Source organism: Sesamum indicum, linkage group LG8, assembly GCF_026168435.1.
Source record: "Sesamum indicum cultivar Baizhima isolate 11 linkage group LG8, ASM2616843v1, whole genome shotgun sequence".
Classification (NCBI taxonomy): domain Eukaryota; kingdom Viridiplantae; phylum Streptophyta; class Magnoliopsida; order Lamiales; family Pedaliaceae; genus Sesamum; species Sesamum indicum.
The window spans coordinates 29861982-29888283 of record NC_142664.1 but is presented as its reverse complement, the minus strand read 5'-3'; the positions used below and the strand labels follow the sequence as shown (position 1 = coordinate 29888283).

Below are 26302 nucleotides of genomic sequence, written 5' to 3'. Positions count from 1 at the left end.
AATAAATAGAGATGAATATATTTTTCCACACGATCATATAGTTTTTTCTTTTTCTAAAGAAAACTTTTAATCATAACTCATAAGTCATTTTTAATATCATTGGTCAAAAAAGGAAAAGTCATTTTTTTTATAAATAAATATATATATATATATATATATATATTCCCCAAAAAATTAGAGGATAAGTACAAGAGATTTAGGCTTTTGGTGTAATAATTAGATTTAAGGCTCAAAATGACAAGACACATATAAAAAGTGAGAAATAGCAGCCACTGTTTAGGCTTCTCTTCTTTTCATGATGACCCTTTAATCAATCAATCTTATTAGTCATTGCACCAACTTTAATAATTGAGTTTATATGCTTAACAACAAAGCAAAATCTCATAGCCCCCTCCTCTAATTATTTTTGAAATATAATTTATTATGTGATTGATTATTTTTTTAATATAAATTTTAAATTAAAATTGACCGGCATGTCATTAACAACTTTATCAATCGGTTAAGTTACAATTATCACGCCAGCTTGATATCATCAGACAAGATTTCACAACTTGCTTACGCAAACAAACATATTGTAATTAGTCAAAAAGACTAAAGGACACTCCCTTCATCCAATTACAACCTTAACTTTTGCTTCCAACACACACCCCTGCATCATTAATTTGAACATCATGGGGTTTTTTCCAACACATGAACTGCATCTTTCATGCAAGGTCTCTTCTGAGGGACCAATGAAGCACAACTAAACCCTAGTTTAAACCATGCCAGCATGGCCTCCTCCCGTCCCGCCACATCACCCCTTATCGCCACATCGGCCATCCTCAGGACCTGGTTGGGGTCCTCGGCCACCGAACCCACGTTCCACTGGCTCAACTCCCGGTCCGAGAAGACTTTTCCGGTCAGAAGCTCAAGCAACAAAATCCCAAAAGAGTAGACATCCCACTTGGGACTAGGCTTGAGGTTATTGAGCGACTCCGGAGCATGATAAGGAGACGTGCAACCGACAAATCCAGCCGGGGCGATGTAGGGGCTTCCGTTAATGGATTGATCGTATAAATCATCGGTGGATCTCTTGCTGCCGAAATGCCTGGCTGAGCCATCGGATTTGCGGGTGTGCTTGCCATGTATGAGCCAGTGAAGTCCAAAATCACAGACCATGGGCTCCATATCAGGTGTCAAGAGAATGTTGCTAGGTTTGATGTTGCCATGCACATTTTTCTTGTCGTGGATGTAAGCCAGCCCCCTGGCTACGCCTTTAGCTATCTTGATCCGGGTTGCAAGAGGCAAATGATACGGGGATGACCCGATTTTTCCTGAAGCCAATAACATATATATGAATTAACAAATAACTTACAACCAACCAAGAAGACAGAGGAACAGGTTTATGGGAGTCTGCAATGAGAAGTTAAAATAAAGTTTCTAGCTCTAACTATGTTGGTATTATTAATGGAGTAATTAGTACCTAAAATTCGTAAAGTTTAGCTCTCTCTCTCTCTCTCTCTTTCTCTCTCATTTCAGTGTGTGTGTTTGTGTCTGTGTCTATATAGGACTACGAGGTAAGGTAGCACATGTTTTTGGCTTATTACATGTTCTGTCCGAGCAGAGGTTTTTCAACCTTATTTACCTCACATGGAGGCCCATAACAACTTAATCAATGTGGTCCGGAGCTTTCTTGTAGAGCAACATATATATATATTTATCTAAAACAGGAAATAGCATAAAAAAATTTTACTACTTCTGGTCCCAATCTTCATGGAAGTTTGAGGAAGTATCGATGAACTTAAGCTTGAAAGAGATGTAGCAATGCATACACTCAGAATGCTGTCTCAACATGGATAAAAAATGAGTTAATAATCCCTTCTTGCAAGAATATGCAGCAATTTATGCTAAGTAAAATCAGCAGAAACTTGAGCAAGATGATGATGATAAACCTTAATTAGTTGAAGGAGAAGTAACTTACTGTAACCAACATTCGCCAGGCTTCCATTTGAGACGTAGTCATAGATCACGAGCTTCTCATCATCTCCCCAATAGAACCCTCTAACTCTAACTAAATTCGGATGCCGCAGTTTGGCAATGGCTTTAACTTGGCCCTCGAACTCCTTCATTCTCGCGACGCTGCTCTCTCCGATTCTCCTTACAGCAAATGCAGTCCCATCTTGAAGCACAGCTTTGTAGACAATGCTATCGCCGCTGGAACCCAGCACGTAAGCGGAAGCCTTGAGCAACGTCTCCAGTTCTAGCTCCGTTTCACCGTCGACCATCACTAGTGATCTCTCATTCTTAACTTGTTCATGCTTCTGATTCTGATTCTCCAGTTGAGAGTGATCAGTAACATAGTTGCTGTTCTCGTCGCTGTCTGAGCCCGTGGCTTCTGATGTTTCTTCTCCGTTTGAGATCACATTTAGGCAGGGCCAAGTGGGAAGATTTTTCGTCTCTTTTACAGCTGCTGGCGCTGAATCTTTCTTGAATTCGTGTGCTTTGATTGTTGTGGTCGACGTTTCTTTAGCTGCAGCATTTGCTTTCTTCTTCTTCTTTTGGTAGATGTAGAGGAATAAGACTGCAAGAACTGCTATTCCGGCTAAGGGGGCAACCGCAATTCCTGCTATTGCAGCCGGTTTTAGGCCGTGCTGTGGTGGAATCTGACCCGAACTTGGGGTTGTGTCAGGAGAATTAGGCAGTGGGGTGGAGCCAATTGTCTTAGGTATGGCTGCAATTGCCGGAGAAGAAGTGTTTGTAGTAACATTAGGTGGGGTTGATAGAGTTGAAGGAATAGTGCAGAGCTTCTTGAGCGGTTTGCCGCAAAGGTCTGTGTTTCCTGCATAAGCCTCTGTTTTCTGATTTGATAAACTGTTTGATTCTGGGATTTCTCCGGAGAGATCATTGAACGAAAGATCGATGGTCGCGTTTCCTGGGATTTTTGTCGCGAATTCTTGAGGTACTGAGCCGGAGAACTTGTTGGAGGAAAGATTCAAGTACCTCAAATTCTCACCACCAAATCCAAGAGGCAATGATCCATTCAACAGATTGGAGGACAAGTCCAAGACTTGGAAAGAATGAATACCGCTGGGAATAGGGCCTGAAAGATAGTTACTCCTCAATGAAACCACTGTTAGATTCTGCAAAGAAGTTATGGTTTTTGGGATGTTTCCTGCTAAGGCATTATCAGACAAGTTAAGCAGCCTAAGACTCTTCGGCCCGGCGAAGAACTCAGGAATCCCACCAGAGATCACATTGTTTGCTAATGAAAGGACTTCAAGTTCTGAGGCATTGAATAGTGAATTAGGCAAAGTCCCATTCAAGAAATTGCCTGAAAGATCAAGAGTCCTCAGATGTGGGATGAAGCCTAAGTCTTCTGGTACAGTACCAAGAAGCTTAGAATTGGGAAGGCTAAGGCTAATGACTCTGAACATATCAGACATGCCACCAAAGGTACCCCCCAAAATCTGAGCACATGTTACACCAGTCCATGAACATGGGGTGGCATCATTGTAATCCCAGTTATCAAGAACTGACAAAGGGTCACTGAGAAGAGAGTATTTGAAGGAAAGAAGAAGACTTCCATCTAAGTTAAGGCCAAGAACAGCAGGAGCCAAAAGAAGCAAAAACAAGGAAAATGACCTGCAAAGATGCAGACTGTTGCTGCTCTTACAACACTTCATTTTGTCAAAGAAATCCCACAAATGTGCATAATGCAAACCCCTATTTCATGAGGAACAAAGGGAGAAGAGGGTAACCAACTACAGAGATGTTTGTTCTGGTGACCAGAAAAAAAAAAAAGAAGAGTTGTAAACAAAGTTGGTGGTCGTCGTTTTTGTTTTAAATTGAGGGTGAAATAGTGTTGAAGTTTAAATGAAGGGTATGGGGAAATGCAGAGAGAATGGTTTGTATTTCTTGCTGTCAAGACTCTGTTAAAATGTTGTACAGAAACTTTAGTTCTACTTGTTTAGGAAAGGAAAAGGCAGAGAGAGGAATCTTTTCTTATGTTTTAGTGTTTGCTGCTATAAGACATTCAGAATGAGTTGGACCCCAGCTGAAGATTTTGGAGTGGCTCAACTCCTCATTCTTTTGACTTTTTTCCAATCTTTCCCCCATACCACTAGCACTTGTTTACAAATTTTACCTGTGACCACCCTCTTGTTTTTCATTCTTTCTTTTTATATTTTTAACTTATTCCGTTATCGTTTGACTTGTAGGTGACCACCGTATATTTTATATTTGTAAATTTTTATATTTATCGATCACATGATAAGTGAAATAACATCTGTGATATTCATTTGTTTGAATGTTGTTAGACCTAATTTGAGTAGAAATTTTCAATCAACGTGGGAGTTTGTGTAAAAAGTGAGAAAATTTATTGTATGAATTCGAACCATGCTGCCGATTTATGTGATAGCATATGGTGGTGAAAGCAATGAAAATAATATGGACAGCCCATATTCATATCAATCACCATTATGTGTTGAAGGAAACAGTGAGTGATGGGCTTTTACCACTTTGTTTTAGGTGAAAAGATAAAAACCTCTGCATGTGAAAAGGTGAGTTTTAATACTGTTCCAGGAAAAAGCCCCATATTTATTGCAAATTTACAAAATCACCCCGTTAAAATCCCCTAGCTTTGTTCGATATCTTTTGGCAGTCAAATGTAAGCTGTAGATACAAAAAATAATATAATTAAAAAATGAGTGAAAATCTGGGCTGAATGTTTGGAGTTCAAATTTTAAGTTAATTCAAAATGGACAAATTAAATTAAAAAAAAAAAAGAAAAGAATTTGATTGGTCCCAAACTCCAAACATATATAAAACAAATAAATAAATACTTTTTTTTTTTTTGGTTGGCTTGGTCTGAAAACCTCATATTCCATATTTGAAATTTCAAATAGTCATCGATAAATGAATAGCAGAAATCATGAGGCAGTGTTGAATTTGGTGGTGAGTTCACATTTGAGGAAAACAATCACCAATATAAATGTCAAAAACAATTAATATTTAAATTATAAAGCCCATAAAAACAATATTTTTCTCAATACCCAACAAAAACACTACGAATTTTAAAGCAAGTCACGAGTGTGTGTTCAATATTATCATCATCCATAATATATTATGGACATGGACCTATTTGATTTTTTCCTGCTTCATCTGATTTGTTGATTAAATTAGTTAATGGTAAAGTCGTCACACACATTCTGTCGGTTTGCACGACTTTCGACACAGTTTATTTGCTGTTGAACTCGGTGTCGGTATGATTAGGTGATGCAACATATAAATAACAATGGTAGTTTGGATATCTTGAGGGATTTTGGTTTGAATTAGTGGGTTGGGTTTGTGAACTCACCATTCTTCCTTTTCCTTTGTAGTAGTAAGTAGTTATCTTCCCCATTCTGTTTTCCATAATGAGAGGTAATTCATTTTTCTCATAGATAATTCCATTTTCTTTTTCATAAAATTTAATGTAATTATATAATAATTTTATGTGGTCTCAAAAAGTATATATTGTATTTCTGATGTTTATTTTCAACTGATAAATGAATATATTCGTCGGTCAAAATTTATGAAATTTGCTTTTGATATTAACAAAAATACCAAATAAAACTCTACATCTAAACTCAACTGACCTACTACTGATTTATTACGAATCAAACAAATATTTCCAATTCAAATACCATAAAATTTCTATGAATACAATGGGAAGTTGGTACACACAATATAAGGAGTAAGGACCAATTAGCCCACCCAATTAAATTATATGGGATAAAAGGTCTGGGATTCTTCTTTTTGTTTCGGGAGGTTACTGCAGGCCAACAACCCTTTGAGGCCTACAATACATTGGGCCGGTTATTGGTCCAGCCCAATCTGTATTTTCGGAAAAACCCAAATGAGGTGTATTGGGCTGGGGCCTGGGCCGAAATATTAGATACAAGGTAGAATCACGTGCTTAATGCCGCAATGTACAGAGTGAACAATGAGAAAAGGAAAAGATGGAAACTTGTTGATATTTGGTCGAAGACTCCAAGTGGAAGGCATATAGTTGAAGCCTACACTTTGTTTCCCAAAACCGTTCAGTGTTTAAAGAGCTATGCAGACTCTTCTGCTGCCGGCAGCTCGCTCCGGCGTCGCACCACCAACTCCACGTTGCACGGCGGCTGTTTCTAGGACCTTGCCGTCTGATAATGCCCGTTCATTCATCCGCTTCAGCAGCACTCCTGATCCTCATTCATCACTATCTTCGTTTAAATTACCCACAACTTTAGCTCTATCTTACTTAATTGTCAGTAATCGCAGCAGGAGAACCCTAGCTTCCCCTCCCATTGCTGCGGCTTTTAGTTCTCCGACTGATGAGTCTGAAAAGGCCAAACTTGCTCAGGTCTCTTTATCTCTATCTGTATCCCTCTCGGTTTGTTGTATTTGCGTTTGTTTGGTCAACGAATGCAATCTTGATGTGGATGGAGATTATGATTTCCGTGAGTCCGCGTTCCTGAGATTGTAAAGCTGAGGATTTTATTACTGTTTTTCAGTGATGTGATTTGAATCTAGGGTTTAGGGGTTTTGCTGGCTGTTGGAGCTAGGATAGTAATTACAGATTAACATGCTTTTAAGACCTGAAACTCAGAATTTATGTTCAATTTGCTTACGTCATTCTTTTTGGTTCTCTGAGTTTGATAACTGAGTATTCTATAAAATGCAAGTTCCTTGTGGGAAATGGTGAATTTTCTATGAAGTTAATTTAGATTTTTTATTCTGTGGTCTTAGCAAAGAGTGGCGCTCACATAATGTAGATACAGAAATTAATTCAAAGGTCTCTATGATATTAGTTGTTTGTGATGCTACATTGCTACTATGGTTCTGGAATTATGAAGAAAGAGGATTTCACTCTGATTTGTGATTTGACCCAAATACCTCAGTTGACTTTGTTAGACTTCAAGCTGAACATTGCCCTCATGAAGATCTGTTTCGAATTGTTCATTTTAGGTTTCGAAGAGATTAGAGAATACTTCTAGGTATTTCAAGAGATTGGGAAGCTTTGGATTTTGGGGACAGCTAGTTTGCACAGTTGTTGCTGCTGTGATCCTTTCATTTTCCATTGTTATTACTGGGAAGGTTACATCGCCTGCTACCTTTTATGCAACTGCAGGAGGTATTGCAGCCGCATTCATTTCCGTGTTTTGGTCATTTGGCTATATTCGGTTATCTGATAAACTTCGGAGAACAGCCAATGATCCTTCAAAGGTAATGATCACAATTTTTGGTACATATAGCATTAAGTTCCAATGTTTTAAAGTTTTTTTTTCCTAAGTTAAATTTTCCTTCAAATTTACTTAGCTCAGCATAGCCATATTTATGTATCGGAATTATGCTCTTAAAAAAAGAGAATGGAGCTGTATTCCACCATTCCCATTGTGTGGGGTTGGAAGATGTAGGCGTGGGGTCTTATAGAGATCTAAAGTGACAAATCGGGAAAAAAAAGTTAAAGTTGAACTTCTTGGTTTTGGATGTAAGGACTTTTACTCGTTCAGCCTCAGAATCTGTCTGAATAATCTTTCCATCAAGATTAAACCTTATTCTATCAAACAGAAGGCCAATAAGAAGGGAGCCTTTAGGGAGGCCCAGAAGAGAGTGTATTCGGAGAACCAATCAATTTATGTTAGAGTGTCCAATGGTCACATGAACTAATCCTTAGCAACAATAAGTATTAAAACAAATTAGTATTGACTTAAACATGCTGGAAGCAGAAATATAGCTTATTTCAAAATTAAATGCTCATATAATGCTGAAAGACATTTACATGAACAAATACACTTGTGAGATTTACAGTCTTTTGAGAGATCATAATAGAAAAGAAAGACCAAGGAAAAGACCAAAAACAGGGTCTGGTACATTCTACATTATGCTATAAAGTTTACCGTACTAGAACTTGATGTTTATTTTGTGCTCTTTAGTGTTTGTTGGTGAATTATTTTCTTCTTCAAGAGTTCTTATGCCAGTACGACCAATATGGAGTTAGCAAGTTGAAGCACATTACAGGGTTTTTGAATTTTATTTTTGGCTGAATGACATATGAAGAGTTGCTAACCACCCAAATAATTAGTTATGAAGAATTTAGTTCCTACATTTTCCATTATTGCCGAAATTTTGAGTTTGTAAATTATGAGTAATGATATTTCTGGACTTTAGCTCTTGTTTTACTATTCAGCCAACTCAATGGGCAACTCTGATGGTGGCCAAAAAGTTGCGTCCCCCCCTTACTACTATGTAGCTGTATTTGTTACTTGCCCACTTTCCTCCCCACGCTGATATAACAAATGGGTAGAACTTTCAAAAACTAGATGTAATATGTCATTTCATAGGTAAAATATTATAAATCATTTAAGGTTATTTCTTGTTCTGTAATTTCTGTTAACACAAAGTATGTTATTCAGGCACCTCCTCGAGCTGATGTTGTAAGAAGCCTGAAAAATGGTATAGGTTTAAATCTCTTGGGCATGGGTGCTGCTATACTCGGTATGCAAGCGACAGTAGGTTTATTGGTGGCCAAAGCTCTTACGACTTCAGCTACTCCATATTATCAGGGTATCCCTCCTGGGAACAGTCCGGTTCTTGCCTTGGATGTGTTCTTGGTGCAGGTACCCTCCGCAATTTAAGTCCAAACTCACTGATCATCTCATATTTACATCTTTCATCATTCTTGACTTCCCTATGCCCTTTTTTGTGTATGTTTGACAATTAAAAGTTGTGTGTGGGGATTTGTAATGTCATTTGTTGCTGTTATGCAGGCATCTGCGAACACCATACTTTCACATTTTTTAGGGTTAGCCTGCTCCTTGGAGCTATTGCGCTCGGTCACGTTGCCACCTTCAGAAAATGTCCCGATTCCTAAGATGGCATGAGCTGGATGATTAAGCACATAGGCATGAGCTCTTCGACTGTTGCCTATGAAATTGTATCAAGCTAGACCCTTTATTTTATCCACATGTAGAGGAGTGTTCCGGGCTCAATTGTGTGTTAGAGTTTGTTCCCTTCATCCAAACGTGCATAGATCCTCAGCTAGCATTTGCAAAAGCAAAATAATATTTTCATTCTTTTCCCTGTTTGAAAAGTTGAGTCACACTTATGCAACCGCTGCTTTCTTTCACTCTGACAACGTTTGTCCAGAAATCAAGATGAATAAAATTCAGAACAAAACGAAGAATACCACAAGGATATTGGTCCTGATACAATCCATGGCTTTTCTGGTTAACATGTGGTGACAAACCAATTTTAATTGAAAGGAGTTCAAGTCAAATGCAAATAACTTAATTTAAATTTAATTTAATAATTTCATTATACTCTCACTAATTAGTGCAACATTTTACAGCGTAATGTTCCACTCAACATCTAGTTATAGGAGCACCGTGAACACAACAGGATATCGTCATCAGACAGACAAGATCGTGCATTTTCCTTCCTTTTGATAGTGATTCTACACCAAACACCAGATGCTTTTCCTCGGTCCATTGCTCGTCGGCAGCAAAGAGAACTTTAGAGAGTCTACTCGATAGAAGGGATAGGCGCGAAACGGGAGGCGGACAGGCGTCGACAGGTCTGCTGGGGCAAACGATGCTTTTGAATGCGACTTTCCGGAGTCTACGATGACTTGTTGCGAGGAAGAAAGGAGACGTGGAGTGGAAGTGAGTTGCAGAGAAGAGGAGATGGATTGTAGTGAAAAAGATTGGGCCTGACGATTGCATAAACCAAATAGCCCACTGCTACAATCTCTTCAATTCGAACAATAAAAAATCAACTCATGTAATGTAGAGTTCCACACCATGTTTTTAGTAAATTATAGAAAATGACATTCAAAAATTGAAAGGAAAAAGAAAAGACAAAAAATTTTGAGAAGTGCGTGATTCTATTGGGGGCGGAATTGGGCGGACTCAACCTAAACCAACCCAATGCTACTACTCTTAAATTCAATCTCATTGATTTTTGTGTGATTGATGATTATGTGATAAGATCAAAAGTTGAAGTTGGGAAGAATGCACGACCTAAAGCGCACAAATTCTGAAGTCGCAAGGTTTAGAATTTAGGGCTTACGCACACACAATGTTTAGAATCTGTGCAAGGTTATACCATTCATTGCTCATATCAATATAAAAGAAATAGTTATTAATATTAGTAGCACGCAAATAAGGCCCATAGTGGAGTCTAAAAATTATGAAGTTTCGGCAAGCATCGCATGAAATGTGAAAGGCAATAGTATTAATCGCACTTTACCCATCAACTATTTTTTTTTTTTTATGTAGGATTAATTCCCTAAATTAATAATGTAACTAGTTCCCACTTTCAACTTGATTGTTTGGATAAAATTATCCTTGGTGCCATGTACAGTCATATAGTTTTATATATTTGAATATTTTGCACATTTAAAATCATTAAATTATTTTCTACCAAGAAAAAAATATTTTTAATAAAGATATAGAAAAAAATTTAATAACTACAGTACTAAAATTACCAACAACCCATATACTTTCAAGAAAAAGAAATGGCAAATCATGCTAATTCGAAAATTCAACACTTACAGAAAACAAAAAATGAATGGATGTATTTTTCTTATAACAAAATATATTTTAAGAATCTAAATTTAAATAGTTCATAACTTTATTATAATGGAAAATTGATAACAACATTTTGTTTAACAAAATTTTTATTTAATTGTAGTCAGATGTTTATTTTTATTTTTTTGTAAGTTAAGCCAAAATAAAATAATATTCTAAAAAATTAGTGTTGGAATTGAAATTAAGTGACACATAGAAACAGTTGGTCTGAAGTAACGGGGTTTAATGCAGTTTATCTTATAAATGAGTAGAATATTTTCTATAAAAAAAAATAATTTATTTTTCTATATTTTTTAAATAAAATAATTTACCTCCTACCTTATTATATTTTAAAAAATACATAAAAATAAATTACTAATTTTTTTTTTACAGAAAATAATGTACTAATTTATAATATTATAGAAATTGCTTGCATTTTCCTGGGGTTAAGGAAAAAAATAAGCGGGTAATGGCAGTAAAAAAGGTCGTGGGGTTAAGGAGTGATTGGTGCATCTGCGGCCAGGGTGTCAGTGGTGCATGGTAATAATATCTCGTCCTTCTTCTGTGACCACACCACGCCTGGAATTTGTCATTTTGTCCAGCTCACGCCTTCCCCAAAACATAACTACTCAGTATTCTACCACTCCACGCAAATTGCTGTATCCAGCCTGGCCATTCCCCCCGCCCCCCCCCTTCTCACTTCAACCTTCCCATTCCTCCTCTGCCAAGTGCCTCCACCCTCCATCCCCCACCCCTTATAAAAAGGAAAAATAGATACTATAAACACAAACTGACAATTTCGACAAGGTTGCATTAATTTTTTATGATCCTAAAAGATGTCTTGATAAGTTTCTAATTCATTTAACTTCTCAAGTTTTACATAAATTCAACGACTTAATTAATATATTTTATTTTTATTTATATTATATTTTAAAGCGTAAAATAATATTTATTATATGTACACATAAATTACATGCCATGGCAATTAATAATAAATATAACAACGGTTGGGAAATTTATTTGTACATATGCAAATAGTTATGCGTACGACCGTTAATTTCTACTTAGATCTCATAAAATCTTGGGTGCTTTCTTGTTATTTATAAATTATAAATATCTCTTGATTTTAATGACCATCTATCAACAAGTCCATTTTGTTAGTACTCGTTTGGTTTTTATCTAATTTTTGTGGTGAATTGATTAAAATGTCATTCAAAATTATAAATTGTAACTTTATATATTTTTTAGAATTTTGAAAATATCATTATGGGATGATATTCCATATGAATTATTTATTTTACCCACACTCATTTTTTTTATATTTTCTCTCAAATATATATTATTTCTAAATTATGAAAGGCTAAAGTAATAATGTCCCACCTCATTATTGACTATATAATAAATTTTTAATTTAAAAGTTGTATTTATAATTTCACAAACAACAAAAAGAAAAAATACTTATGATATACGTTAAACCTGATAAGAGGCAAGTATAGTATGGGAACTTTTTTCTAGAAAATAAGTACCGTCCAAACACCTCCAGCGTCCACTTTCCAACACTTAGACGCAAATAATTTATGTGAGATTGGGGGTCTTCAACTTTAGTCAAAGTGATGGATGTAAGATTAGCTTCATATTGATTTGTGGGGTCTTTCTTCTATTTAGATATGGTGTTGTAAACGTGGTCAAATTTTTATTCAATTAAAATTTCGTTAATAAATAATAATTTCTCATGTTTGGGTTCATTGACTACTTTTTTTTTTTTTTTTTTTTGTGAATTGTAAGTTTTCATATATCCAATAATATTTACAGAGTACTCCGGGCATACCCGGAGAGATACAAAAGGACCCACACTATAGTTTAAAGAGCAATTAAACCGTGCATGAAATGTGTCAAGAGGAACCTATAGACAGTGATCTTCACGGAAATAATGAGGTCATCGGGATTGGGTAATGCACCCTCAAATATGAATTCATTACGATACCTCCAAAGGTTGTAAACCGTGCATGACAAAGCTAGGTGTCGCGCTTTGTTATGAACGGAGGAGCCGGTTTTCTCCTTCTTGAGCTACTTCACCGCACTGTGCAGGGTGGACATACGTCGGATAATCCCAAGCCATACTCGGATATGTGACCAAACGTAGTTGCTGAACGGGCACTCAAAGAAAAGATGTTTGGCCGATTCCTTGGTGTTGACGCAAAGTGAGCATAAATTCTCCTCATGGAGGAACTCGAGTCTGTCCCTTGTAGCCAATCTGTTGCGCAGCCCAAGCCAAATAATGAACGAGTACTTCGGTGGGATGAAAGCCTTCCAGATAGATGCTTTCCAAGGATGTCTTGTAAGCTTCGGTCTGAAGTACTCATATGCTTTCGACGTTTGAAGGCCCTTAGTGGTAGCCCATCCCGTCATATGTTCAATTGCTGCTGTCGGTGACCCAAAAGCAGTGACTATCTTATTGCGGATATCAGCAAGTCGTTTAAGGAGTGGAGAATCCCCCTTCTTCGATTGCCAGTCTCAAATTGAGGCACCTCTAAGATAGACACCGTTGACCTACTGCACCCACAACGTGTCTGCCTTGCGGTAGATGTTCCATAGAATGCGTGCAAGGAGCGCCACGTTCCAAGATTAGATGTGCCTAATACCGAGACCGCCTTCTTCCTTGGGATGGCATAAATCCTCCCAAGCAACTGGTGCCCTCCTTGAGTTCCATAGAAAATTCCTATAGAGTCGGTGAATTTTCTCGATGACAACCGCTGGAAGGGAGAAAACTTGGAGCCAAAAACACTCCACGCCCTGAATAACCGAACGGATGAGTTCTAGTCGGCCTGTGTATGATAATGACTTGGACTTCCACTTCGAAATGCATTTGACAATTTGATCCACAAGCAATGAGTAGTTGTTGACTGAAAGTCTTTGTGCCGCTAATGAAATGCCAAGGTAGCGGATTGGCATTTCACCTCTCGCAAACTCTGTCCTAGCGAGAATTTCATCAAGTTCCTCATTTCGGATGCCCGCTGTAAAAATGCATGATTTGGAGGTATTGACGGAAAGGCCGAATGCATCAAAGAGCACAACATCATGTAATTATGTACTTAAAGTTGCTTTGGACCTTTTCAAAATTGAGCACCAACTTGTTTTTTGCACTCACAAACTGCCCAAACAGTACACAAAGGCCTACCTTTTAATATATATATATATATATATATATATATATATAATGTACTTTTCTTCTGTTTGCCTCCTTTTGGAATGTTCATTCACATATTCTAACATTTTAAATTCTAGTTAAACAGGGTGGGCTTTTTTCTACTTTTGGAACATACCCCCCAAGCTTTTGGCTATACTTCGCTTTATACCCTTTTAGACTAGATTTGTTACAGTTTTCTCACAGATTTATACATCTAATCATTATAAATGAAATTCTTGAATAAATTAATTATAATTATCAATATTAAATATCTATTTCTAATAATAATCGACAACTGTAACAATCATGTACTAATAATTGATATCAGATAATGATAACTAATCAACAACTGAAATTAAAGTAAAATGATACCTACTATTAAAGTATAATAACATCCTACACGTTGGTAAGATTCGAAAAGAATATATAAATTAAAATTATAATATAAATACCAATATTGATAATTTTATAATTAATATGATTAAAAATTGAATGAAAGTTAGAAATTCAAAAAGGTTTGGTGTTAGAAGTATGAAAATTAGGGTTGGAATTAAGGAAAAAGTTGTATAGGTGGATTTGGTGCATTGATAGAAACTGGTTTTGAAATTTGAATTTCGAAATTATTTATGAGCTCCCGAGTAAAAGGTAGGTCCCTGGTTAAGGAAAATTTAACAGCTAGAAACAAAAAGGATATGGGGGGAATCTGGAATCTTCCACACTTCCTTCACTATTAAAGCAACTTCCATAACGGCACGAGTCAAAATAGGTAGAATAACGCCCCACCCCCGAGATTTTTTATGCTTCCACCCTCTGTCGTCTCGACACCTGTCTTTCCAGCTGTCTCTCAACCGCCTACGTCTGTTGTAACCGGTAACTGTAACGCTCCCCCCTTCCCCTCTTTACCGGTTCTTTCAGTTACATCCTAATCCCCTCTTTATATATCTATCTCAAATTATTATACGATAAGTTACTCCTTCACCCGGTCTACGTACAGATACCGTATCTATATCTATCTAATATACCTACAATTAATATATAAACGCCTTATTTAGTTAAGGTTAGGGTTTACCTTGTGTTTGTCTATGGCGGCTGCGAAGGAGGTTGGCGATAGGATCAAGGGCCCGTGGAGTCCCGAGGAAGATGAGCTGTTGCGTAAGCTGGTGCAGCGCCACGGTGCCAGGAATTGGTCCTTGATAAGTAGATCGATTCCGGGGAGATCGGGCAAGTCTTGCCGATTGCGGTGGTGTAATCAGCTCTCGCCGGAGGTGGAGCACCGCGCCTTCACGGCGGATGAGGATGAGATTATTCTCAAGGCGCACGCTCAGTTTGGAAACAAGTGGGCGACTATCGCCAGGCTACTCAATGGACGTACGGATAACGCCATCAAAAACCACTGGAACTCGACGTTGAAGCGCAAGTTTGCCGCGGAGACGGCCGCGGTCGGCGTTGGAGAGGAGAGGCTAGCGCAGGTTTTGAGGCGAACCGGAAGCGGAGATGTGTCTACGGCTATGACGAATGGCTTTAGTCCGCAGAGTTTGTGTCCATCAGATTCCGACACATGCGATTCCGGGAACAATGTGAAGTTTTCTTTTCCTTTACCGACGAATGCATTGGTTTTGCCGAGGGCGGCGGCGGCGGATGAGGAAAATAGTGATGGTGAGTTGACCGCGTTGACTCTTTGTTTGCCGGGGACTGGGAGCGATTCATCTGTTAAGATGACCGGTGAAAAAGACTCTACAGCAACTGCGCTCACTCATCCGAGCCACCACCGCCTCAGTCATGCGGCGGAAGTGGATTTGAAGAAAAAACGGCTGTCTTTAGGTCCAGAATTACTTGCTGTTATGCAAGAAATGATCAGGACGGAAGTGAGAAATTACCTTTCAGAACATGAGGAGATAATCCCGGCAGTTAAACGCATTGGCATTAGCAAGCTTAATAATTAATTAACTCTCGGTAAGATGGATTTTAAAAGAGGAATTTTCTGTTTACTGTGCACTGCGGATTTTTTTTTCTTTTCATCAGTAAATTTTGAGTAACTTGTGTGCACAGTAACGCAGAAAATACCTTAAAGAACCGCCACATAAGCACTCTTCTTTATATGGTTTTAAGTTACTGATCTTATGCGGATATTGGCATTTGAGTCTGTTGATTTGTTTAATTTTTGAAAGTGTGTTAAGGGGGTGATGCATTGGTTGTTTTGGATTAGATTAAATAAGAAAAGCTTGGGAAAGTGGGAGCTCAATGTTGGGATGTAGAATAACTCTATGGGGATGTGAGAAATTTTATGTCAACTATGTGAACAGTGGTGAAGATGATATGATCTGTATCATCATCTTCTTTTTGATGGACAATACTATGGAATGACTAGGGATGTATTAAACCATCAAAAAAGAGAATTAGGGATGTACATAATATAATTGCAAAAGGTGCATGTTTTTTAAAAAGTCAAGTGACATGGTCTCACGATGCGCCTTCCGTAAAGCGCAACGTGTGGCTTGTAGTTTGCTGACTACTTTCGCCAATCTCCACACACACTCCCGTTCGGCGCTAGTGCAGCACGCCGACAGGAATCACAATAGGGAGGAACAATCACACAACAGCAAATTGCACACGCAACTTCAGAAAGGAGCTTTTATTAATGCTGAAAAATGCGTATACAGTAAACAACGATGCTAGAACAAGGGATCGTCTTGAGGAGGACTCTAACACGTCACTAAACCAAGCTTCTTGAATTCATTCCCCCTTTATAATAGGCTTAAGAAAATAATCTCTTATTCCAATAGTAGAACACTGAAAGGGCCGATGAGTGTACTTTTCTCGTATCTCCAAGGATAAAGTACTCTGCTTCACACATTAAGCTCCTACTCGTGCACAGGGTGGCGCTCCATCATTGCGTGTGCTGACCGACATCCCCTAATCGCCCGCACGTCCTCCACAAATCACAGCCGACCTCTAGCCCAAAGTGCGGCCTGCAACACATGGGAAGGAGGAAAACATTACAAATTTCAATCTAGATGAATTGAGTTTGAGTTTGAGTTTAAGTTTAATTATATATATGTAAAGAATATCAGGGTAAATGTCGCAAATTGGCTTGATTTTAAGATTAAAATAAATGGTCTCTTCCAAGTGATTCTGCAGAACAACGACTTTGATTGAACATTAGCATTGTTAAGTGACAATGGCTCATCCGATTTTGATTATCAATCACTAGTTTCTAGCACCGTTTATGAATTCGTGCCTTTTATAAACTTCTAATGTATGCTTCATAACTTGAGTAACAACAATAATTATTAGACGGTGATTGTCTTGTGTTCAATCAAGACTCGTGGTTTCGGTCAATCATAAATTGAAATGAGTTTTTTTATAGTTTATATTTTGTCCTTATTTAAACTAAATGTTCTAGGGGCTTTATATCAATTTGCAGCTTTTTATTAGAATTGTACATATATTATTTTTTCTTCCAAAAACTCATCACCTCTTTTCTTTTTACTCTTGTTTCAAACACCCAAACTTTTTAATTAGAGCTAGCTTACAATTTCTTTTTACAATGTACTTTTATCATGAAAATAAAAGCTACTACAAACACTTCGTTAGTATTTTGTGGAACTACGGTTTTGATGAATGAACTTGGGCACTTTTTGGACTTTAGATTTTAGATGACCTACGACCCTGTTGTTGCATAGTAGGCTCAAATCTGTTTTTGTAAGTGGGCTTAAACAGCCCAACCTCCCTGCCCCACGGCCCAAAAGTCTGTTGGCCCTGTCATTCTAGCCCTCAGCTGAAGCCCCAAAAAACCACGGGTCTTAAATATTAGTTTCCTTCTCTCTCTGAAACAGAGAATGAGAGGGAACAATCAACCAACCATCCGCTATGCAAATCCAGGTGAATGAAAGGGCAGTTGTGGATGGGCACCTCCTGTATCCATGTACCATACACCATCCATGAGTATTGTCGATAATCCAGTTTCCAAGATTCTGAAGTTGTGGGCCCCCAACATATATAAGTATGATCATGATGGCTACTTCCATTCTCGCACCATACCCCACTCAACTAAAAAAAGTTTGGATGGGTTACGCCTAATGTCGTTTGCAGTGAATTTCAACGTATTATCTCATCATAGATCATATATGTTTGTTATGTGGTTGAGTGATTCCAAAACTTGTACAACATTTCATATGCAAAGAATAGCATTTTTTTGTAGGTGGAAGTATTTTCTGATATACCTCACCTCAACTACATACATATCACTTATATTTGCGTAGTTTCATTAGTTTATGAGACAAAAAGATTCAAGAGTTTCTGAGTATGAGTTGTTGAGATTTAAAAGGAACCATTCATACGATTGATTTAAGTCTAACCAAAGTTGGTTTCAGGTAGAATTTTCCTAGTATAATGCCTAAAGCCCAACAACCTTGACAAAAGAAATGGTCGCAATATGAGGAAGATCATGACCTACCAATGTCTTTCTCACCAAAATCGTAAGTTAAAAGCTTGTTAGATGGCATATGCTCATCCATTCACAATGCCGAGTAAATCCAAATCTTACCAACCATAAGAACACATCAAAGTCAAAGAGAGAGCCCATCTTTCACAATCACCAAACCAGTCTTTACCTACACTCACGACTATGTGTAAGCCAGAGATTGAGATAAAACCAAACCCCTCCAAGTCTTTTATTATATGTGATCCAAAGATATAAGCAAAGCCATATTGCATTCCTTTCAACAACAGTGAACATCACTTCATTGTATTATATAATTAAGTTTTCTGGATTGTGTGTTTGGCATTTCACTGATCAAGATTGCTGCCTGCAACATCCACGACGAATCTGTATCTAACGTCGTTCTTCTCCAGCCTCGCAAAGGCGGTGTTGATGTAGTCCATTTTCACTATCTCGATGGTGGATGTGAGGCCCTTTTCCTTGCAAAATTCTAGCATTTCCTCCGTCTCTTTCATGCTACCAATGAAGCTTCCCGTTATGCTTTTCCTCCCTGCATCAAGTTGAAGAACATTACAAGGGTGTCATTAAACCAGTTATACAAATACCAAATAGACATGAAGTAGAAAGATGTGAACTCACCGAGCATGACCATGGGTGTTATAAATTGCAATGGAGTGTTTATAACCCCCATCAAGATTAACTTGCCATCAACTTTCAACAAGGACAAGTAAGGTTCCAACGGGTGGAATACCGGTATTGTGTCAATGATGTAGTCTAGTGAGTCGGTAAGCTCTTGCATTCTATCGGCGTTTGAGCTGACCAGGTAGTCATCGGCGCCTAGGTGTTCCAATGCTTCTTCCCTCTTCCTGTCAGACGAGCTGATGACAGTAATGTGGTGGCCCATTGCCTTTGCAATCTTCACACCCATGTGGCCGACCCCTCCGAGACCCAAAATACCGCCTCTTAACCCACTGCCTTTTAGTCCAAAATGGTTCAGGGGACTGTACACGGTCACACCGGCGCATAGTAGAGGTGCTGCCTGTTCTGGTGCCATACCATCTGGAATTTTCACCACAAACCTGTAAAACAGAGCAATTTGAAAGAAATGTTAGAAAATTCTGATGCATATACTAAAAATAGGATTTTGACTGCATCACGGTTGATTGTTTTTGTCGAAATGCGGCAGCAATGGAGAACAGAGATGAGATTGGTTACATGAATCAAATAAACATGTATAACTATTCAAATATGAAAAAGAAGAAGCATTAAACTAGTTAAGTCCATGCTCACTTCTGATGAACAACCATAGCACCAGCAAATCCCCCTTGGGTGGGCTTGCCATCAGTATAAACATCATTATAGGACCAAATCTTCTTGTTGCAGTATTGCTCAATATCTGCATTGCAAGGGCGGCAGTTCCCACAGCATCCGACAATGCAGCCAACTCCAACCACATCACCAGCTCTGAACTTGGTCACACCTGATCCCACCTCTATCACCTCACCGACCACTTCATGCCTAAGAAAAACAGTGTGGAAAAGTTTAACACAAACAAAACCATTAAATGTGACCCAGAATTTTAAAGACTGGATAAATAAAGAAATTGTTGCCATTCATCGTACCATGGAAAATACGAACTATACAACATATTATTCAGCTAAAACAGAGTTCTTTTTTCCAAGAAGTGCCCTTCATCTGAGTACTACTCAGGCATAATGGGTTGATTCACACAAAATCTTTAATTGAATACTCACCTTCATGGTTGCTGATCATTAATGCAGAAATGTGCTGACTTACGAATACAACATCACGGTTACGATCTAAATATTACATGTGACTAGTGCCTAAGTCAAACAGAGCATCAGAACACGAACTAGGAAACAGGGAACTCGAACTTTTGCGACCATGTCGGTAATTTAGCTTAAAACTGGGAATTGAGATGAGATAGACAGAAGAACAATCCGTTTTAGACTTGGAATGAACAAGAAACCTGAACTTCTGACCACTAGTTGCTCCTAGTCTAAAATCATGAAGTGGACCCCCGCGACAGCCAACAAGAATCCTAGGTTAAGCAATAATTGAACCAAGCACGCCCGAATGAATAAGCAGCCTTATCATCCACAGCAGAGGCCTCACAAAAGTTGATTCCACTTTTCCCTTAAGGAACACACAACAAGAACTGAACTTCCAAATTCCAAGGAAACACACACAATTGCGTGGAAATGGGGAAAAAGAAAAGAACACAAAAGAGAAGAGAGATGACAGAGTATATACCCTGGAACCATAGGGTAACTGGACATGCCAAGATCATTCTTAACCTGATGAATATCAGTATGGCAAATCCCACAGCACATCACCTTCACATAAACATCTTCAGGGCCCGTGTTTCTGTTCATGCATTAATTTTTTTCCACCAAAGCAGAAGATCATATCAGACAAGAAAACTGAACTCATAGATATGAAACAACAAAAGGAATGAACAGTGGAAAGACAAAAAAGAAAAAGAAAACATTGGAAAAAAGGTGTAATCTTGAAATACCTGAGAGTGTATGTATAGGGTGAGAGAATCCCAGAAGGGTCTCTTGCAGCCCATCCTACTGTTTTTCTCTCCATTTCAAGGCTGCCCATTCGATTCTTGATTGTTTGCTTCAGCGTTTAAGAATGAATAGTCTGCAATTTTGAGGGTAAGGACTGCTACCAAATTACGCTCATATATATAGAGACAGGGGAAGGGATAAAGGAAGAGAATTCAGCAAAAATATAAGGAAAGGTTGACAAGAAAAGACTGAGAGACATCTCAGCAAACAGCCCCTCAATGGGGTAGGGTGGGGTGGGTGGGGGTTGGTGAGCACTGAGCACTGCTTTCTAATGTCCTTTTTCCCGTTTGTTTTCTACTATGATGATTAAACATGTGAATTAATTATTATTTTCTACGTAGACGTGTAATTTGCAAGTAAATCAAGTTAGGTAAAGTAAATTTTAATTCAAATTAAATTTAGCAATTTATTATAATTACACAACAGATTACAGATTGATATATTAATTAACATTTCTTTAAGCTTTTCAATTAAAATATACCTCTGGAGCAAATTTTTATTTTTCTAAAAAGAAAATCAAATTTATAGAAAATAAAAAAAAAATGGTGGGATTCTTTAAAAGTCCCTTATCTTTTTCACATGAAATTTGTAGTCTACTATGGTGATAACTTATAAAACTAATTAATTGGAATATAATTACTCTTGCTATATTATATATTTCCTTTATAGTCCTCTACTTATGTTGCTACTTTAGCCGTATTAATAAATAAGAGTAATGAATTTGAATGTCCCACACACTATGTGGGGGTGTTACTCGTATTTTCACCTTTTTCAATTATTACTTCTCTTTAATATTTGACAATATTAGTGGATGATATCTCACGTTATAAAATTAAATTGACATAATTGTCGAGATTCATATTACTATTTAAATATTAATTTTGAAAAATAAATTTGTATTATTTATATTAAAATTTAGATACCCTAAATATTTACGGATGTTGAATGCATATTTTTACTTTTTTTTTGTAATATTACACTAATATATGGTTTTACTGAAAATTAAAAAATAAAATGACCATTAGGATGTTAGGTGAAGATGCTAACGTCACGGAGTCGTCAGCGTCTCTCTTTTTTCTTTTTCTTTATTATTATTCTTTTTTAAAAAAAGAAAAGGAGAAGGTGTCATTATCATGGAAGTATCGCTTGGCAGTTTGAGCCTTTGAGGCAAAGCCACTCATCCACATTCCGTCTCGCCGACCCAATACACTATTTTTATATACATATAATAATTTATAAATATTGTCGACACAATAAAAATAATTAGTATATAAATTATCATTTATGAATAAAAAATACCTTTTTTTAATATTTGTTTTGATAAATTTATGGATAACTTTTCTTGACAAAATGTTTATCTCACTTTTCTTTACTAACTATTTAATTGGATTGACATTATGTACTTTTGTTTGAAAAGTTGGTTCCCTATTTAAATATAAATATACAGAGATGGAAAAAATAAAATTTTATATACTGTATATTTGCATCATGAGTTGCATATATAATAAATTAATTATTCTTTTAATTATATATCAATCACATATGTCTGTTATTTAATTTATTAAAATTCCATTTGGAGTGAAATTTTGTTAGTGGAGGGTTCAATCTTTGTCAACTATCCTAGGAAGTTGATGTGATATGTCAAAGTGAGTGAACCGAACCGGGGGAAAATACACCAAAATGATGTAACAATTAGGTAGCAAGTGAATGTCATTAGGTCATCAACTCCCAATTGCTAGGAAAAAAACACCGTACCATAATCATTCGGACAACATTTGACGTCCAAGTCATAGGAGATATTGGATTCAATGGGCCTTATTTTTGGGCTCCCAGTACATGTATGTGGGCTTTTTTGTATGGATCAGAAGGAGAAGAGAAGAGAAGCTGACCTCGTGTAATTAAGCCTATTGTGGGTGGGCTTTAACTTTGGGCTGGATAATGACCACTCTTTTGAGCAGTTGAACAGTTCTGTTGCTACCACAAGGCCCAATCAGTAATTTCGAGTAATTGATTATCACAATTACTTGTGTTTTCTTACTAACAAAAGTGGAAAAACAAGCAATGTTGGGATAAAACATATTCTTGGACCACTAGAAAAAATTTAATATTTAATCATCAGTTGTTGTCATAGTTAAAAATAAATATTCATAATAAATAATCATTGATCATGGTCATACAATAGTTGTTAATCGTGATTTTGAAACTGTGACTAAAGCGTTTATCATGACTAAAATATAATTTTTAAAATCACATAAAATTTATATATAATTACACCAAATTTTAAGGGTGTGCAGTATAATTGGATGATTTTATTTTGTGTACTACATGATTAATTTGGAGATAACTTAAAAAAGGTAACCCCTACTGATCTTTTTAAATGTTACCATCTTTCATAATCACTCCAACCAAATACAAAATTGTGTTGTTAAATGAAATATAACATGCACATGAGATCTAACTTAATTGGCTAAGTCGAGGCCCCATAATTATAAAGACATGTGTTCGAATCTCATCAATGTGTGAGATATTATTTAACTTTAATAATAGATGTTGATTATACAAAATTATCAAAATATTGATAATTGATTTATAATTATCTACAGTGGATCAGATAACACAATATTTCAAATTAAATAACAAATAATGGATAAAATCATGAAGGAATTAGTTATCGTTGTATTTTCTATCCCATTATGCTTAATTTCATAGTATTAATAAACGAGCCCTTGGTGTATTTTTGTGGTGATTTTGACTGGTTGAACAAGACTACCTCAACTACTCAATTAATGTGCAATTCCTGCAATTTATTGCTTATTGGGTTATTCAATGCACTAATAATAATAATAATCAAGATCACATCTATATAAATAAAATAAAATAGTCACTTATTAACTAAAATTAAATTTTACGAGACATATTGATGATTTATGTTTCACCTTTTGGTTGGAGGTTTTAGGTTTAATAATGTTATTGGTGGTGGAGAATATGGGCATTAAGTTTGATCTTTTCAAGGGACCCGATTTTATTCCATTCCAACGCAACTGTAAACATTTAATTCGCATGTGCTGTGTCTGCTGTCCGACAGATCACTCATAACCTATCATTTCACTTTACTATTTTTGGAAATTTCATAAATAATAGAATTAAAAATATATAAATTTTAAATTATGTGATGAAAACTTACAATTTGTGGCTGCAGGGTCATCAGTAGACAGATCCGTTGAGCTAATTAATTATAGAAAATAATGGAATGCTGAAACTCCCCATAATAAAATTATAATTCAGTCAAATTAAATTAATTATAAAATAAATATAATATATTTATTATATAAATTATTTTTTAATTATTCACGAATTATATGTTAGATGTATTACACTTATTATAAAATTAATATAAATTTAATATTTATATATTTGGTACGGTTTAAGGTGAAGGAGTTGTGTTGATTTTGATTGGTTGGACAAGTCACATCAACTACTCCACGCAATTCCTGCAATGTAATTTTTGTCGCTTATCCACTTATGGAACTCAACGCCGTGTACGTATTTTTTCCAGAAAAGGAAACGTAATATCAATTTAAAATTAAATATAGAATTATATACACTTTACTCCTTTGAATTATACTTCAAATAATATTTACCTTTAAAATAATAAATATAACACTTACCTTTAAGAATAATTATTTGATAATACTGGTTTTATTATATATATATATGTTTGTAGTTCAAAAAAAATCTTTTTTTAATAGTTTGCATTTTAAATTTAATAAAAAAATTAATTGGAAAAGATATATTAAATACAATAATGTAAAACACAATTATTAAGTTAAATAGTTAAAATTTTATTATATTTTAACAGCCTCAAAGCCAAGTAAACCGAGTGCAATAAGTACATAAAAACTTTCATGCAAATTTTTTTATTAATTCGATAACAAAATTAGATTATTAACTATTTAGTTTTTTAAATCAAAGTAAGTAAAATTATTCATCCATTTTTATAATATATTTTCTTTAAAAAATATGACAATATATTGATTCATTTTTTTTCCAAAAATATTATTAAAAATCTTTTAAACTATAAATATATATATATATATTATATAAGGGCAATATTATTAAATATCTAATTTTAAAGGGGTATTTGTTATATTTGTTAGTTGAAAGAGATAAAATCTAAAGTATATTTAAATGTATTTTAACAATTAAATATATATTAGTAATTATATATTTACACAATAAACAACATACACAAAATAATAACAATAATGAAGAACAAACTTATATAAATAAAACAAATATGATCATACATATATAATAAATGTAGACTTTAATTAAAATCTGCGCACACATGAGAATATTACTTCCAAACCTCGTCATTCACTAGAAAATAAATAATTATTTATTATAATTTTAATAGTTATGGATTAAATATCATGGCAAATACTTTTTATTGACCATGGGTTAAATAAACCGATATAAAAAATATAGATTTTTTATAAAAAAAAAAAAGTTATTTGTATGGAAAAGTAATGTTTTAGCCACCCTCTCAAATATCACGACCAACAATCATTACATGACCGTGGTCAATAACTATTTACTACAACTATTTTATTATTAACTATGATAATTAACATGATGAAATGTTGCATTTTTTTGTAGTGATTGTACACAAAAATTATCAAACAAGGCAATCCCAATTAACATAATAAGCTCATATGCTACGATAATCTTAAACTTATAAAATATCAGATTTTGTTTTAAAATAAATTACTAAAATTGTTGATAAAATATACTCATTAAACTTTATAATATGTTAGGAAATAAAGAAAAAATAATCAATTTAAATTAAAAAAACCTAAAATAATTAAAATTTTGAATAAAGAAAAGACATAAAGCTTGTAATATTTTAAATTTTGATCTTATAAAGTTTTTCCATAAAAAAACATATTTAGAATAAATTATAAGGCAGCTCAAAACTCCTTTTTCTTTTCACATTTTAGGTTTATTGTTATTCAGTTGGAAGTGGAGAAGAGATTGTCGTTTCCATCAATAGATTTTGCGTTACGTACCCAAATACGGTCTCATCTCATCTATGGATCGCTGATCACTGTTGCATTCCTCCAAGTTGTTGATGTCGTGCTCCTGTCTATTTGGACAATAATTACAATCCACGTTTTTTTCCAGAAAAATTAAGTAATCACGTGATCTCTTTTTAGTCATATTTTTTTTATGTACTTTAATAACAAATGTTTATTATTATACAATAATTACCATTATACATATATTAAAAAGCGATAATATTTACGTGTAGTAACTACAACTTAATTTGTGTTTACTATAAATTTTTTTTTTCCAAGGACCGTGATTTAAAAATAATACTAAATGAATACTATTAATTACGATTAAAAAAATCAAATAAAAGATTAAATTTTTACCACGATTAAAAATTTTCGCCATAATTTTTAATCATAGTCAAAATATTTATCATAGTTTTGACAATGGTTAA

The 26302-nt window shown here is 35.5% G+C and overlaps 4 protein-coding genes across 4 annotated transcripts; 2 read left to right on the top strand and 2 right to left on the bottom strand.

The window, feature by feature from the left end:
* Positions 1-555: 555 nt before the first annotated feature.
* On the bottom strand, positions 556-3961 carry LOC105169507 (Leucine-rich repeat protein kinase family protein). Its single transcript, XM_011089907.3, has 2 exons — positions 1961-3961; positions 556-1313 (listed from the first exon to the last, which is right to left on the bottom strand). The coding sequence occupies exons 1-2, from the start codon at positions 3660-3662 to the stop codon at positions 670-672; spliced, it is 2346 nt and encodes a 781-aa protein (XP_011088209.1). The 5' UTR covers positions 3663-3961; the 3' UTR covers positions 556-669.
* Positions 3962-5951: 1990 nt separating this feature from the next.
* Positions 5952-9094, top strand: TIC21 (translocon at inner membrane of chloroplasts 21). Its single transcript, XM_011089906.3, has 4 exons — positions 5952-6364; positions 6970-7227; positions 8418-8621; positions 8772-9094. The coding sequence occupies exons 1-4, from the start codon at positions 6077-6079 to the stop codon at positions 8883-8885; spliced, it is 864 nt and encodes a 287-aa protein (XP_011088208.1). The 5' UTR covers positions 5952-6076; the 3' UTR covers positions 8886-9094.
* A 5185-nt stretch (positions 9095-14279) lies between these two features.
* On the top strand, positions 14280-16073 carry LOC105169504 (transcription factor MYB44). Its single transcript, XM_088883053.1, has one exon. It carries the CDS (start codon positions 14841-14843, stop codon positions 15699-15701), a length of 861 nt encoding a protein of 286 aa, XP_088739179.1. The 5' UTR covers positions 14280-14840; the 3' UTR covers positions 15702-16073.
* Positions 16074-18401: 2328 nt separating this feature from the next.
* LOC105169503 (cinnamyl alcohol dehydrogenase 1) lies at positions 18402-20934 on the bottom strand. Its single transcript, XM_011089904.3, has 5 exons — positions 20739-20934; positions 20474-20587; positions 19490-19717; positions 18839-19278; positions 18402-18749 (listed from the first exon to the last, which is right to left on the bottom strand). The coding sequence occupies exons 1-5, from the start codon at positions 20825-20827 to the stop codon at positions 18547-18549; spliced, it is 1074 nt and encodes a 357-aa protein (XP_011088206.1). The 5' UTR covers positions 20828-20934; the 3' UTR covers positions 18402-18546.
* Between the last annotated feature and the right edge of the window lie 5368 nt (positions 20935-26302).

Coding starts and splice junctions, on each gene's coding strand:
- TIC21 (XM_011089906.3), top strand. CDS start 6,077: ATGCAGACTCTTCTGCTGCCGGCAGCTCGCTCCGGCGTCGCACCACCA. Junction 6,365..6,969: donor AAAAGGCCAAACTTGCTCAG/GTCTCTTTATCT, acceptor TGTTCATTTTAG/GTTTCGAAGAGATTAGAGAA. Junction 7,228..8,417: donor CAGCCAATGATCCTTCAAAG/GTAATGATCACA, acceptor TATGTTATTCAG/GCACCTCCTCGAGCTGATGT.
- LOC105169503 (XM_011089904.3), bottom strand. CDS start 20,827: ATGGGCAGCCTTGAAATGGAGAGAAAAACAGTAGGATGGGCTGCAAGA. Junction 20,588..20,738: donor CCCTATACATACACTCTCAG/GTATTTCAAGAT, acceptor ATGCATGAACAG/AAACACGGGCCCTGAAGATG. Junction 19,718..20,473: donor AGTTACCCTATGGTTCCAGG/GTATATACTCTG, acceptor TGTTTTTCTTAG/GCATGAAGTGGTCGGTGAGG.
- LOC105169504 (XM_088883053.1), top strand. CDS start 14,841: ATGGCGGCTGCGAAGGAGGTTGGCGATAGGATCAAGGGCCCGTGGAGT.
- LOC105169507 (XM_011089907.3), bottom strand. CDS start 3,662: ATGAAGTGTTGTAAGAGCAGCAACAGTCTGCATCTTTGCAGGTCATTT. Junction 1,314..1,960: donor CCTGGCGAATGTTGGTTACA/GTAAGTTACTTC, acceptor TATTGGCTTCAG/GAAAAATCGGGTCATCCCCG.